The sequence below is a fragment of the Oxyura jamaicensis genome, chromosome 4, assembly GCF_011077185.1.
Source record: "Oxyura jamaicensis isolate SHBP4307 breed ruddy duck chromosome 4, BPBGC_Ojam_1.0, whole genome shotgun sequence".
In the NCBI taxonomy this organism is placed as follows: domain Eukaryota; kingdom Metazoa; phylum Chordata; class Aves; order Anseriformes; family Anatidae; genus Oxyura; species Oxyura jamaicensis.
The window spans coordinates 84,205,696-84,221,536 of record NC_048896.1 but is presented as its reverse complement, the minus strand read 5'-3'; the positions used below and the strand labels follow the sequence as shown (position 1 = coordinate 84,221,536).

Below are 15,841 nucleotides of genomic sequence, written 5' to 3'. Positions count from 1 at the left end.
TGACACAATAGATGAAAGTTATACCCATGTTCTAAGCCTCCTGGTGGTAGGAAAGATTATTTTTCAAGTCTGAGAATATTTTGAAGCATTTCTAATGCCTGTCAGTAGAAAGTGTCACTTCTGAGGATTCAATTGTTAGGTAATGAGCAAACCTCACGTATTATGGTAGGCAGTGGGGGGGGTGCTTAACAACCCTGATTCAGATCTACAGAGTCTAGACACCTCCTTGACCTACCACACATCTATGAAGCAAAGCAGAAGAATACTATTGAAAGAAAACAGTCAAAAAAAAACACTTAAGCTCTGACCATATCAACTCTCAGAAGTAATCAATACTTCTGCCTATTTCAGAAATCTTCAGACCTGTTTGAAAAAGGTATTTGCGAGGGGGTACAGTAGCTGTACTGATCCATGACATGGGTGAAGATCTGCTGACTTTCAGATAAAGAAGGTGAGCCCTGCCATACGAACTGGAGCCTCTGGAAAATAAGCAAAATAAGAAACCATTACCCCAATGACAAGCAGAAGTACCATTTTGGAAGCCCCCAGACTGTCAGCTACCTGAAAACATTTAGATGGGAAAAGATTCTCAGAAGTTCATAAAAGCAGAAAGGAAGAATCACAATACACTGCAAGCTTAAGGTGGTAATTCCTGGCTTCATCAAATTCAACAGGAATCCTGTTTTCTTCAGGGACGCTTGAGCTTCATGCAACATTCATAAAATCTTTGCCTAATGTCAAACTCATGCCAGTGAAAGCCCTTCATTCGCACATAATTTAGGGCATACGATCGTTGAAAAACCAGGATCCAACATTGCATTATGAAAAGAAAAATCTTTACTGCATCTGCAAGTAAACTTTGAGCTAGAGAAGGCAGAACTTGAAACAGAAATCAAATGCAGCAAAATAATGTTTAGCTGCACCTCTGACTGACCGGGTATTATTACTTTTACAGTCACAAATAAATGTTCCAAGCATGACAGCCACCAGCCCTAAACACACACACCACACTTTAAAGCTGTGTTCATAAAAACAAGATATCTAAGCTTTTCTTAGGCAAAACTGAAAGCCATTCTAAAAGCCTCCAATTCTAACAGTCGTGGTTCCAGGCCCGCTTATTCTTTGCCCACCTGCACATATTTAATGTCTTTTTCAGGATAGACTGTATTTTGTTCTTGACCAGAGTCAAAGATATTACTGACAGTATTACACAGACACAATATATTTTACCATTACAAACATGCAATTGGTGTGTTACTTTTAGAGAAAAAATACCTAAGTTTTCTTGCACAAATCTGGGATGCCTTTCTTAACTGAACAGCTTACATTATTATAAGGACACACTGACACAGGCTTCAGTCTTTGGGTATTTTTTACCTTGTTTTTCTGCATGTCAGCCTTCAGGTCATAATCAATTCGAGAAATAAGATGAGCGTTAAAACCAGCGAGAGCAAAAAGAGTTGGTGTTGTAGCTGAAGCTCCAAAAGGATCAACGTGCCAAGAAAACTGAGGCCTGATCCCAAAAGTTTCATATAAAAACCCATGGCCTTCTGCAAAGCAAAATACGTTTACATTAGGAACAATGTACAAGTTCATTTTAATCAATGTAATATGCATGTAGTGTTACAGATAAGCCCTTAAAGGATAGCTCATCGTTGATGTTTTCCAAAGCATTTAAAGTTTCAGGAATTTAATGATTCACAGCAGAAACTTTCACACTGGCAATATTTATTTTGCTGTGCCAAGTATAACTTATTAACATCATAAAAGATGAACAGCAAACAGGAATTATGATTAAAGACAGGCCTGGGAAACTACTTAGAGAAAGATTACGTTAAGGCTAATGGGTTGAAGTCTGAGTTTGTGTTTGCTAAAAATCAGACACATCTCAGGAAATTTCAGTCTCATGTGAATGACAAAGGAGTAAGTGAACAAAACTAACATGAATGTGACTGAAGATCATAAAAAATAGAGTCAAAGGTTAACAGCAATCTTGTTAAATGTTATTTACAACTCATGTTATTAATATACTATTAAGTTGAGTTTCAATTAATAAATAAAACCACAAAAACCAGAAAGACCAGCCAACTGGATCAACTCAGACAAACCATGTAAATAAAAGTATACCAACCAGATAAGCAGTTGCTTTTAGGAATAACTTTAGTATATTGCATTATGATTCTTATTGTCAAAAAAAAAAAGAGAGAGAGAGAGAAAAGGAGATGTTAATTTTATAGTTCTGGAATTGTGCACATAACTACTTGAACATACAACCACTTTGGCTCATTTTGGGTTACTTCCATTCCAAAGATCACGTTTAAATAACTGAGGTTGCAAGGCATCATCTTTTCCACGATTGATGTCTTTTTTTTTTTTTTTTTTGTGAAAACATGCTCAGAGAATGAGTTTATTTTAATTCTTCTCACTGAAGCACACTTTTGGCACACTTTGCTAGACCCTTCCTGAACACAGCTAGGAGAAGATAGGAGACGTAGACCCCAAATGTCTGCACTGGCTTTCTCTTTTCAAGGTGTACTCAACAAAACGCAAGGATACAAACTTTGCTTGCAGGTACTCCTAACAGCGGGAACTGAGCTGAGTGCTTTCAGGAAAAATTAATGGGGATATTAAAATACATTAATGTTTCTATCCCAGCTAAATTAACTACTAAGTTTTAATCTTCTTTTAAACAAAATTTAGTTTATACACAGAATTAAATATTAGATTAGAAATAATGATTTATGCAACTAACTCCATTGAAATAAGAAGCTATATTAGCATTCAAGAAAAGGACTCAACAGCCAATATAAGTATTTTCTTTGGAAAAATCCCGGCTTCGACATACAAAGCCTTCAGGACCACCTATAAATACAGGAGTCAGCTGAAAAAAGATGTTCATTCTCCCTCCTCCTTTTGGCCAGAGTGCAATGTGGTGACTCACTGAGAAGCAAATCAGCTGCTCTCTTTGTGCTCCTGATAAACACTGACAAGCAGGGAACATGGCCAGTGTTAGTGCGCACTCAGGTTCAGCAAATGGAAATGCTGCTGTCTGAACTGCATTACTCTCCTGTAAAAAGCTGCCCAGAGTATAGCCCTGAAACAGGCAGGGTTTGTATCAGCCACAACGGACAGCTGGTACTAATATATCCTCTTACCCTCCAAAACCACACCACTCCCTCATGACATATTGTAGACATCTAAAGCGTGACGGTGGCATGAATTGTCCTTTTTTATTTTTTTTTCTTTAACCAAACCGAGATAAGCCAAAATACTAAAAGACCCTTTATGCTATCTGATGGAGAGGCATAACATACAAATGGCTGGAAGCAGATGATAGAAAATTAAAATGGAATATAGTGCATCTCTTGGAAATGTGTGTCAATTTCTAACAGAGGCTTTAGTTAATGATTATGAGGGACTTCTTCATCAAGCAAGACTTTCAGCTCAGATGACCTTGGTGACATTCTGTGGCCCATGTTCTGCAGAAGACTTTGCCTAAGCAATAAAACCCCCTCACACTCTGAATCGTTATCAGTTATTTTCTTCCAGAGTTTTTCAAACCCGCAGTTTCACCATAACTATCTCTGCAGGAACTTAAGCTCTCAAACAGACACAAACTAAAAAGGCCTCTGTTTCAAAAGAGTTTATAATTGACATAGCCCAAACTACAAGCCCGTAGTTATTTTTTCTTTTAAAAGCAAAGATTTTTTTATACAGATGACCCATCAGCAAATAAGAAGTAAGAAATACTTTAATCAGCTCCTAAAGAATAGAAAAGAAAATAATAGCAAAATAGGGGTGGAGAAACGAAAAAGCAACCACCCCAAGGTCATCACAATGAAAAACAAAAGCTAAATGCAAATATGCATACCTGTCAGCTGTAAAATCTGATCATCAATTAGTGTCACAGCCTCATCATGCATCACTTGCCCTCCAATGACAAATTCCAGTTGTCCCTCCTGAAGCAACTGATGGACCTATGATATAGAAATTAAGACACAGGACATAAATGTCATTTCAGTCTTATCCAAAAAGGCTGCCAAATCATTTCAGATTGCAGAGTATTACCCAGACACAACACTTGTCAAGAAGGCATCCAGGACAAAAGTGGGATAACAGGCTGTCTATACTGTGTGCTATCAAAAAGAGAAGGGCAGGGTGATGGGAGGGGAAACAAATTAATACCCTGCACAGTGCACTGATTCACCCAGTTTACACTGAAACCAGGTAGTAGGCACCGAAGATGTACTGCCATATAGACACTGACTTGGTACTCCTCAGTAGAGATTTTGATCATGATGAAGTACTCCTCCTCATGATTTATACTATCTAAGCATCACTCTCATCTCCACATGCTTGCAGCAGCCTAGAATCCTGCCTCAAGGCAGCTAGAGCTGGAGGATTAAAAGAAGATTTTATTGCTTCTCCCAAAGTCTTCCTCCTGCTGCATCCTGGCTTTGGAACAGCATTAGGAAGCTGGATGAGTGAGCAAGGTGCAACTCCATGCAAGCAGCAATGGCCAGGCTCCTGGGGCTTTATCTAGTTCCCGACCTCAGTAACAGATTGGAGACCAAACCTTGTGGGATCCAGGAGGAAGACAGGGTGCTGTGGCGATGCCCACGTCTCTTCAATACTGTAAGCATCTACCTTGCCTTCAGAGGTTGGACATAGGAGTACAATCAAGGTTATTTCAGATAACTCTGAACCACAAACACTAGTTTAAAGCAAACAAACAAACCAAAAAAGCAAACAAAAAGCTCAACCAAAAAAAAAAAACCAATAACCAACCAACTGAAAAAAAAAGAAAAAACAACCTGAAGGATGGCAACTCTTCCTAGAAAATAATAAAGGGAAAGTGTCCAGATTTTTTTTTTTTTGAGAAAGCTTCTCTCGCTAAGCTTTATCAAGAAATAGATATTTCATATGTAGTGGGTTTGTCCATATGATTAAACATACTGCTGACCTTCTTTACTGTTCTTTTTCCTAGTTTAAAACCTGTCAATGTATTATGACCTGTACAAGATTTTATTTAACTTCAACAACTAGAAACAGCAAGTATGCCATTAAGTGCAGCTTTCAGCAAACTTGCTGGATGTGGGTACGTAGGGAGGGGGTAATCTGTTCCCCTTTCTGAAAGTCTTAGAGAGGCTTCTGCTTTTATCATAGTTACTTCGCTACCTAAAACTTCAAATATACATACCTCAAACTTTCAACAGAAAGTCTAAATACGTATTTTATGCTTCACCATTGTTTATTTGTATTTTTTATTTTTAAATCTGTCATGCAGGATGCTAGTTTCAGACCTATTATGCTTATTTCCCCATGAACCTTCAGTGAATGCCCCTGTGTCTGCTCAGATACGATGCCAGATTGTCAATTTTGATTATAATCATTTCTCTCATTCACAATGTTGTGAAAATGCTTCAGGGCTCAGCATTCATAAATTAGTTCCAGCCAACTGTGGTGACTGATTAGCATGCTGGGAAACCAGATAACTGATATCTGCTGTCAGCACAGAACTGGTCCTGACCTACATGAAAAGCATCTGTAGCTATTATTCCCCATTTGGATCGATGTCCAAAAAAGATACCTTTGAGCCAGACTTTAGGCCATGGAAACTTTATTTAAGTTTCATGGAATCATAGGGAAGTTGAATTATTATTTTTTTATTTAGTATTTTCAAATAATTTAAATCATATCCAAGCCCAGAAAACAGAAAAATCTGTAATGACATGCCCTTGCACTGACCTGAGCTGGAAAAAGGCAATGGGAACCTAGGAAAGAGACACAACAGTTGTACAAGCAGCAGGCTGTTACAGCAGCAGAACCTATCTGTGGACCTTGGGACAACTGGTACTACCCTTCCATCAACCCATACGTACAATCCAGCTACAAGTGGCTACGTATCTTTTCTCCCCCATAGTTAAAACACCCAGACAGCATGCGGGAACAACATGCACGGAGAACTAAGAGGTTCACATCTGGCTGTGTACTGCTGCAGCCCATTTCACTCCTACGTATGTTCTTGTCTGAACTGTAAAACCAGCTTTAGTGCTCAGGCTGTGGTTTTTACTAATTTTTAATGCTGATACTACTAATCCAAAGCATATTTTCCAAAAGAAACTAGAATTAAATCCTGTATTTCAAATAAAATACTACATTGAAACCTGTGGGCTGTACTACAGAAACTAGTTAATGCTAGAGTTCAAGTGGAAAAAGCAGGACAATAACCACAGTGACCTAATTTCAAGGCCCAAGATTTGCAACTTGCTAATGTGAAAAACACGTCACTTATCAACAAGCATCGTAGCTTCTAGAGATTCAATGTTTGACAAACAGGTTTCACAGAAATTTGTTTTTAATCATCTTAATTTTCCAAGAAGCTATTATAAAAGTAATAGAGAACTGATTAAAATGCAGAAAAGGCACAAGAACCAGACGAGAAAATTAAGGGCTGAATCCTATCTACTAGTTTTGTGCTGCTGAGGTCAAACATGATAAACATTTACGGTATTGGATACCACAGAATAGGGAATTATAGGCCTTTTCCTTATAGCTTGGCTTACTGCCACACAACATCCTTGAAATAAGAACAACTTCCATTAGAAAGAGTATTTTCCTGTCCTGCACAAAGTAGTTCCTGTGCTATTTTCTTTAATTTCCCCACCCTGGATTTGCAATACCATTTTCTATTTAAGAATAGACAAGGGATCTGTCTTGCATGGGGCAGGTATGGGCAAAGAACTGCCACCACAGCAAAACCTATTTACAAAGGTCAGCTGCATACATGTTGCAAGCTATTATTTAAATAATAAGCATTACAGAAAACTCAGAATTTATTGAAGGACTACGTTTAAACAAAAAACAGACAGGAGGTGACTTTTTCATCTGACACTTTATGCATCTAGCACTTTCATAGAACCACGGGCTATCCTGAGCTGGAAGGGACCCACAAGGATTATCGAGTCCAACTCCTGGCTCTGCACAGGACCATCTGTCTTTAAACCAAATGAAATTTAATGTACTGCAAGTAATATGTTGTTGTTGCTTGGAGTTCAGCAAAAGTACCTACAGGGAGCTGCACCTGCATACCCACTAGCGTTAGGGTCTGAAGCTTAGATGTTATGCATTGCAATGGGCTACCAGTCCAGTCTTTGATTTCAGCATGATTCTTTCCTCTGGCATGAAAGAAGAAATAACAAACAAAACTTCACAATGTCTTTACTAGGAAAAAATAAATTAATCCTTGAGTTAAAAGTCTTAAGACTGAAAGGGATCACAGTTCATAAATAAGCAAACCCAAGAAACAGCTATTGCTGTTGAATCCTACATTTTACTTTTTGCAGCACTAACCTTGTTTAGAATCAGCAGTTTTTTTGAGCTTTTTTGAGCAACACTTAACTGGAAAGAAAGAAGTTCCTTTCTGTGAGCAGCATTACCAGTTTGTAAGCTTCAGATGTTTGACAGATATTGGGTGCAGCCTCTTTCAGAATCACCAAGATCTTATACTAGCATGCTCCCAAATAAAAAAAAGTCACTGATGAAAGAAGAATTGCAAAGTGTAAAGAGTCTTAGTGCAAAGGTTACTACCTCCTACCCCTCTGATCCATAGCTGGGGTTTTAACCTCTTGCAACTGCCTTTCGAGATAAGGTCCTTTCATAAGAAGTGCTAGATTCCCAGACAGATTGCACAAGATGTGGGTAAAAAGCAAATGCTGAAATACTTTGCCCCCTCCTTACCCTCTGAAAAAGCATGGATTCCTTGTTAGCAGTACATTTGGCTCTAGTACAACTTACCTGCTGCTTGTGTTTATCCGTGGCTACCGCATCCCACCAGAGTCGAAAGAATTCCTGCTCCACAGCAATAAATTTGCGTTGCTTTCCTTTCATTAGCTCTTCTACAACAGATGTGTAGACGTTTGCTGCATAAGCATGCATACTCTCCTGCAAAATAACACAGAAAAGAAAGTGCGTTTTGGAAAGAGGTGCTTGGCCTATATTAAAGGGGCTGTTTTGAACACTCATGGGGGTTGAGAAGAAAGAGATGAAAATGTCAAGTTTGTTGCAAATTTATTTTGTACTCTCAGAAAGGCCAAGTTCTCTCTGGTTATATATACCCCGTGGACCCTTGGCTCCAAAAAACATTCTCTGACTGAGGACCTGACCAGAGCATGCTGTAGCTTCCCCCCAAGATCAGACAACATCAATAAAAGCTTTCTTTTTGATCTACTGGGAACAGCTCACCCTGTCCCTCAGGGCTTACCTTCTGTCATCAGTACCAGGCATGGTAAGTCTTTCCACCAATGTAGCTGGAAAGAAATCCACATGCTTACTTTGCACTTCCATATCTCTCTTCTGCTGGTGTCCTGAATTATCAGAATTGTTTTTGTAGAGTGAGTATGACCGTGCTGTGGGGGTGTGTTGCTGCTATAATACAGTTATACATAAACTGTAAATTATGCTCCTATGACCCTGGAAGTTTTAGTCACGCAAAATAACTCCGTTCTGCTTGATGATTTAGAACAGAGCCAAAGGACTCAGAACAAATCTGACTGTTGACGTAGAATCATCCACTGTGAGAATCAGAGCATCTACTCCATGTGTCTCCTGTTCCTAAAGCAACTTTGATTCCAGGAGGCCTATGGATTTTATTGGAACGCAAACATGTCAGCTGTACTCATCAAATAATCTATCACACAGTTCTGTTGTATTATATGGTATCAAACAAACAACATCACATTAGTTTAAAGTTGTGCAACTGATATTTTGGGTACACTTTTCCTTGCCAGAAAAACTTCTGCTTGACCATATTCCGTGTTTCACCCCTTAGTTATCATCAAAGACAACACCTAAAGGCAACAGCAGAGATCCTAGAATTTCCTGCTGTGCCCATGTTTTCTTCCAACAGTTTCTGAGTGTATCTAATAGCACAGTTATTTTAACATCAACAACATTGCTTTTCTACTTAGAGCTAACGGTACATGCTTAAAAATAAACACTACAACACAAACATGCACACATCCAACTACAACTACTGGGCATGATATATAAAATATGAATCCATAGTTTTAATTTGGGCAATTTTCCTGTAAGAAAGAAAAGCATACTCTAAAATAAGAACCGGATGATGTGATCCAAATCAGAAACTAACTTTTCCTATCCCCTTGCTTTCCACAACTGAAATCCAGCTATCTTTACTAACTGTTGCTAGAAAAGCAAAAATTTTTGAGTGTAGGAGGAACGGCTTAAAATACTTCAGAGCTTATCTAAATAATTGCTTGTTCAATGACTTTTCAATTATTTCTGAAGGACTTTTTATAATCAAGATTATGATTAGACACTCATTGTTACACAATGTAAAATTTTAACTAAGGGAATAGCCTTAAAATTTTACTATTACTCAATAGTGACACGCTCAAATGACTGCAAGGCTTTCATTTGTCTCACAATTGGCTGCAAACAATATAACCTAAAATCCAAATATATTTACAAGGATTACAGCATCATGCTTAATTTTAATTCTGAATAGTTCAGTGGAGTACTCTATATTTTAAGAGTTGATTAAGGACTCCTCAGATTTGATACACTACTAACATATTCAGTGTGGTGACCTACTGAAAATATTTTTTGGTGTATTTTGGAGATTAAAGCAAGCCCATCTGCATCACGACACAAACTTCAAATACACCAGAACTCCCGCAAAGTTTATAAAGCCCAGTGGTCTGGGTTGGAATTGAAAATTATTGTTCTCACAAGCTAGGCTACTTGCAAGCAACAGTAAAAAAAATCTTGATAAGACATTGTCTTTTTTTATTATAGTTATTCTTAAGCATGCGACGTCGTATCATTCTAGCAAGTAGAGTATCCACTGCATCATCTAAAGAAATTCATTGTAATGAAAAAAAAAAAAAAAAAAGATGCAGGATTTAGACTAACAACCACAAAAGGGTATTAATGCCCCACCTGATTTATTTTTGCTCTGCAACTCATACACTGAGCAAAAATTTTGCTGCCACACTTCCGTGGCCCTAGGCACCGACTCTACCTTGGCTAGTAGGGTGTCTCTAAGGACTGTGGATTTCTTTCGGTTTTGTCTCAGTAACAGGATACCCTGAAAGCCCAAAAAAGCTTGCCAAGCAGCTAAAACACCCTTTGACAGCTGGAAGGTTTTCCTTTTTAAAAACAACACCGAAACACATCGCGAGCATCCCACTGAGCGCGGGCAGCAGGAAACCCCAAGCGACGCGCCCGGCCCCTAAGCCAGCCCTGCCTTCCCCCGCCAAGGTGATCCCACAAAACCGGGCGACCAGCCGCACTGCGGGACAGGCCGGGGGGTTATCCTCTCAGCGATTTACGCTTTTTTTTTTTTTTTTTTTTTTTTTAAAACCCAGCATCGAGCCGAGGAAAGGAAGGGAGGCTCAGCCCCGCCGCCGCCGCCGCCCCCCTCCCCGGCCTGCCTCCCTCCTCAGCGGGCCCCACCTGCACCGTGTAAACCCAGCCGACGTCCATGTGGCTGTGGGCGACCACGAAGGCCCGCAGCTGCCCCCGGCCAGCAGCCGGCAGGATGAGGCTGAAAAGCAGGAGCAGGGGCCCCATGGCAGCTCCACAGCCGGCCAGGGCCGGGGCCGAAGCCGGGGCTTTCCCCGCCGCGTCCCGCCCCCGGCCGCGTCCCGCTCCGGCGCCGCCTCCCGGCCGGGCCGCCACCATCTTAGGGGAGCGGGAGCCGCGGGCCTGCTCGCCAGAAGGCGCTGCCTTTTCTTCTTCTTCTTTTTTTTTTTTTTTTTTTTCTCCTTCTTTAAAACACTTTTTGGTTAAATCGGAGGATATTGGCCCCAGGGGGTGGCTGATAGCCCCGAGGTGCTGCTGGTACGTGGGGTCCCTGCAGCAGGGTGCAGGACCCCGTGAAAACCACGGCCCCCCAGGAGGTAGCTGTTAGCACTGCCCCCGGAGCTGTTTTATTTTTTATATTTTCTTTCTATAAAACCACACTGCTCAGAGAGGCGTTCTGCCTCCTGCATCCTGGCCGACTAGAAATCCCGATGATTTCTTTTGGTGGAAATTCTATTTTGAATGGAATTCTTTATTTTTGGGCCTGGTACTGCGATACGGATTATTGTCTTTGCCTTTTGAAGTTGTAGCAAGATTAAATTTTATTTTACGGGGTTGACCTTCTGATCCCATTTAAATTGGTTTTCTCACTTGCTTTCTTACCGTTAGTGAGTGTTGGCTGCTCTGCTGAAAACTGAAAAAGCCATACTCCTAGGTCTGCTGATAGACCTTGTGAAAAGGGAAAAAGTCTGTAATTTAAAAAATGTCATATAGATAAGGCAGCCCAGTCTCCCCAGAAATTTGGTCTGCATTTGCAATTGTTTCTGTCTGATATACTATTATGATATTAAAAGCCCAAATAGTTCTTTCACTGATTCACTCTTCTAAAATACACAGTAGTAGCATTTGGCTACCCTGCTTAAATTCTAGTTTGAGTAAATTATGTGCTTCTAACAATCACAGAATCACAGAATAGTCTAGGTTGGAAGAGACCTCCAAGATCACAGAGTCCAACCTCTGACCTAACACTAACAAGTCCTCCACTAAACCATATCCCTAAGCTCTACATCTAAACGTCTAAATTTTAAAGACCTCCAGGGATGGTGACTCAACCACTTCCCTGGGCAGCCTATTCCAGTGACTAACAACCCGTTCAGTAAAGAAGTTCTTCCTAATATCCAACCTAAACCTCCCCTGATGCAACTTTAGCCCATTCCCCCTCGTCCTGTCACCAGGCACGTGGGAGAATAGACCAACCCCCACCTCGCTACAGCCTCCCTTCAGGTACCTGTAGAGTGCGATAAGGTCACCCCTGAGCCTCCTCTTCTCCAGGCTAAACAGTCCCAGCTCCCTCAGCCGCTCCTCGTAAGACTTGTTCTCCAGGCCCCTCACCAGCTTTGTAGCCCTTCTCTGGACTCGCTCGAGCACCTCCATGTCCTTCTTGTAGCGAGGGGCCCAAAACTGAACACAGTACTTGAGGTGCGGCCTCACCAGAGCTGAGTACAGGGGGACAATCACTTCCCTGGACCTGCTGGCCACGCTGTTTCTTATGCAAGCCAGGATGCTGCTGGCCTTCTTGGCTGCCTGAGCACACTGCTGGCTCATATTCAGCCGACTGTCAACCACTACTCCCAGGTCCTTCTCTGCCAGGCAGCTCTCCAACCACTCATCTCCCAGCCTGTAGCTCTGGGGTTGTTGTGCCCCAGGTGCAGGACCCGGCACTTGGCCTTGTTGAACTTCATACTGTTGGCCTCAGCCCATCGGTCCAGCCTATCCAGATCCTCCTGCAGAGCCTTCCTACCCTCGAGCGCCAATGTTACAATCCTGAAATGATAAAAAAAAATATCATACCAAACTCTCATTTACAGCAATTCAAAAGTAAAGGAGGTCAGCTGAAAGTCTGCTCCCACCTTCAAGTTTGTCTGTTGATTTAGAATTAGTTTAACTAGATTTAGTTCAAGCAGTCACATCACTATTTGTGATGAAACCATCACAAATAGTTTTACAGCATCCCTCTCAGACTTGCACTGATAAAAGATAAATTCATGCTGAACTTCCTAGCCCTTGGGTGCAAGTTAACCCATCTCAATATTTAAGGTACCTGTAGAAGCAGATCACACTTTAAGTAAGATCTGCATCTATCCTCCCATTTTAGGAAGAAAAAGAAATATATGATGTACTGCCTTACATGCTAAATTGATTTTTTTTAACATATAAGTGTGTAAATTTTTGAAGTCCATAATGAAAAACAGTATGTAACTCAGTAATACTGAGCTGAAGAGCATAAAATCACTGCATTTAATGAAAACATGGTTAATATGAATGGATTCTCCTACAGCGGTGCCCTTGTTATTAATATGTGAGCCTATAATTTTATTCAAAAAGAAGAGGCTTGTACTGGAATGTTAAGATTAATTTTATTTAAGATAATACTTTGTAGGGAGCAATCAAGGTCTGTAGGTACTTTAATGAGAGAGTATCTGTAAGAAGCTGGATGAAGCTTTAATACAGCTCTATGAAACTGTTTTTCCCCAAATCATCAGCTTAAACCTTTTCAGTTCCAAGAAAGCTCGCACACATCCAGCAAACATATGGCTTAGAGATAAATATATATACACAGTCTAAATGAAGTGATGTTCTTTTACCTCAGAAGGCATTATGGTCTTGTAATTTAGGTGAAGTTCCAATGAAAGCTTAAGCATTGGCATTTTGCTGTACTGCTAAAGTAGCTGAGAATGTTTGCAGACTGTTACTCCCATTTTAAACCTATTTCCATCGGAACATGTAATTGTCCTCCTTACTCTTTCACACAGGCCACGGTATTACACTGTCTTGTGCAGAGTAAAGAACATACCTGTTTGAACAGAATACTTAGAGTAGTAAAAATAAAATCAAACTACCTACAGCTTATGAAAGTACATACAAATCTAAAGGCATCAGGAGGGTCTTCATATGTTACAGAAAGGAATGAATGTTGGCGTATCATGTAGAATTTATGCCAAAGATAATGGAGGATCCAGTCTAACTGGGTCCTGACAGCTGCCTACATTGATATTTTATTCTCCTATGCTCCTAATCTCTTATCACGGCTTGATTATAGTCTTCCTGTACTATTTCTTAAGCTTTTCTCATTTGCCCGTACAAAGTGTGTTTGCTTTCTTTGACATGAGCTATGGTACATGTGGGCCTCTGACACTGTCGCCTTAAAAACACAGATGTAGGCACAATGCTGTAAGCTAAAAAGTCACAATCTTTGTGTTAAAATGCCAAGAAAGCCACCTGGTGTACAGAACAATTAACATACCTTTAGATTTCCCTCCTGTGGTGTTTTTGGGGTGGATGTCTGTAAGAATAAAGACATTTATAAAGTATGCTTGGTGTAACTGACTGTTTCAGCACTTTAAAATTTTCTGCTCCCCTAACAATTTTTCAGTGGAGGCAAGTGTCACTCCACAGACCGCTTCGATTTACTTGATAAAAGGTTTGCTTTCTTAGTTACCTTTCATGCATGCTGTGAAGACAGCTTGCAGATCCACAGTCCCAAAGATGAGAAACGCTCTCCAGCCTCGCAATGATTTTAGCGCACGTAAAACCTGAGAAGTTAGCTGGCATGTGCAGCCTTCATCCCTGACAGGCTACGCAGCCCCAGGCAGGTGAGAAGTGAAGTGAAGCGTGGCACGGCGGGACGCCCTGAAGGGGAACTCGGGGACTGAACTTGAAACAGGAGCACGGAGGAGGGATGAAGGAAGGAAGGCGGGCGGGGCGGCAGCATGGCAGCCGGCCGTGCTGAGGGGGGCTCCCTGCAGGCCTGCCGGGCCCGCTGGCACCTGTTGGGGCCGCGGCGGGTCCTGGCGAGGCTGCGCCGCCTTCCCCCGGAGCTCCGGGCGGAGCCTTCCCTCCTGCCCGTCCTCCCTCCCCCGGCTCCCTCAGCGCCCCGAGGCAGCGCCGGCTGCCTGCGCCGCCCGCTCCGCTGGGAGGAGGAGGAGGCGCCCCGAGCTAGCTGCCGGCGCTGGGAGCAAAGCAAAATAACAGTTCAGAGCACTGGGCACCATCCGCAGGGCGGCACACATGTCCCAAAAGCAGGGTATTTCGTTAACGCTCTCCCTCTTCCCATCTCGCTGTAGCCCCCTCTCATCCCTCTGTTCTGTTCTCTGCCCTCTCCATCTCTCCTTGCCCTCCTCCCCACTGCTGCGGCTCGTCCTTTCTCCTCCACCCCACTGCCCGTTGTCCCATCCTCAGCCCTCTCTCCTCCACCCCACTGTCCCTTGTCCCTTCCTCAGCCCTCTCCCCGTGGCCCCATTCTCCCGTGTGGGTGCTGGGTGCGCCAGACTAACTGTACCTTTCCTCCTCCTCCTCCAGTTGGCGGCCCCCCAGGCAACAACAGCACGGTTGACTGGTGCCTCTACCAGCTCAATGGAGCGGCCGAGTTTGAGGTCTCCGAAGGTGAGTGCGGGTTCTGCGGCTCGACCCCGTGGCCACCGCCATGTCCTGCCACCCGTGGGTGGCTGGCAGCCTCGAGGCTGGCTGTGGCACAACATGGTGGCCAGCGGGGATGGCTTTGGGTGGTGGAGGTGCTGCTGGAGCAGGATGGATCGCAGTGGGGCCACTAGAGGTTTGCGTGTCCCAGCATCGTGTAAGTGTCCATGCTGGTTGTCTTCTGCTGAGAGATGTTGGGGTTTGTTGCTCGGGGCCTAGGTGACATCAGTCTTCTTGGCCTTGACATCGGCGGCTGATGGTGTGAGTGAGGCTGTATAGTACATGTGGAAAGTTTTCTTGCCTTCTTTTTGTTTTCTTGACTTTGAAGAGGTAACCTGGAAAGTTTTCTTTTTGAAAATTCTGTGGAAACAGAAGGAGCAACCTTTGGGTGCCAGGGCAAAAACCCTTCCCCTCTGGGTCTGAACTATGTGTGGTTTTGAATATCCACAGTGTGCTTCAAACTTAAGTGTCAACCTGTATTTTGTAGCATGTCCTATATGTAGCGTTGCGAGTGTCAGAGAACATATTTCAGTGTCTCCACTGGTTTTGTTTCCAGTGAGTTCAGTGGAGCTAGGACCTTGCCTCAAAGTTTTTTTGTTTGTTGTTACCATGCGCTTCTGAGAGGAGTGCCTTACTGTTTGAAAGGGCGTAAATGCATTAAAAGTTCAAGCTAGACTTAAAAACTTCCCAGCAGGGAGGAAAGTGAAATGCTGTACTAGACTGGAGGTCAGGTTAGGAAACGCTTTCCAGTGATGAAACACTGGAATAGGTGGGGTGGATAGAATCTCACTCACTTGAGATATTTAAAGTCTGTTTC

The 15,841-nt window shown here is 42.3% G+C and overlaps 2 protein-coding genes across 2 annotated transcripts in view; one reads left to right on the top strand and one right to left on the bottom strand.

Annotated features, from left to right (window-relative positions):
- The window catches only part of MAN2B2 (mannosidase alpha class 2B member 2), a 29,117-nt gene extending 18,405 nt beyond the window's left edge, over positions 1-10,712 (bottom strand). Inside the window, exons 1-5 of the mRNA XM_035325282.1 lie at positions 10,480-10,712; positions 7,798-7,944; positions 3,872-3,977; positions 1,378-1,550; positions 364-479 (exon numbers count right to left, since the gene is read on the bottom strand). Coding sequence (XP_035181173.1) covers positions 364-479; positions 1,378-1,550; positions 3,872-3,977; positions 7,798-7,944; positions 10,480-10,707 — 770 coding nt within the window. The 5' untranslated portion in view covers positions 10,708-10,712. The remainder of the gene's footprint in view (positions 1-363; positions 480-1,377; positions 1,551-3,871; positions 3,978-7,797; positions 7,945-10,479) is intronic.
- A 3,807-nt stretch (positions 10,713-14,519) lies between these two features.
- PPP2R2C (protein phosphatase 2 regulatory subunit Bgamma) overlaps positions 14,520-15,841 on the top strand; it is a 189,756-nt gene continuing 188,434 nt past the window's right edge. Inside the window, exons 1-2 of the mRNA XM_035323769.1 lie at positions 14,520-14,632; positions 14,908-14,991. Coding sequence (XP_035179660.1) covers positions 14,617-14,632; positions 14,908-14,991 — 100 coding nt within the window. The 5' untranslated portion in view covers positions 14,520-14,616. The remainder of the gene's footprint in view (positions 14,633-14,907; positions 14,992-15,841) is intronic.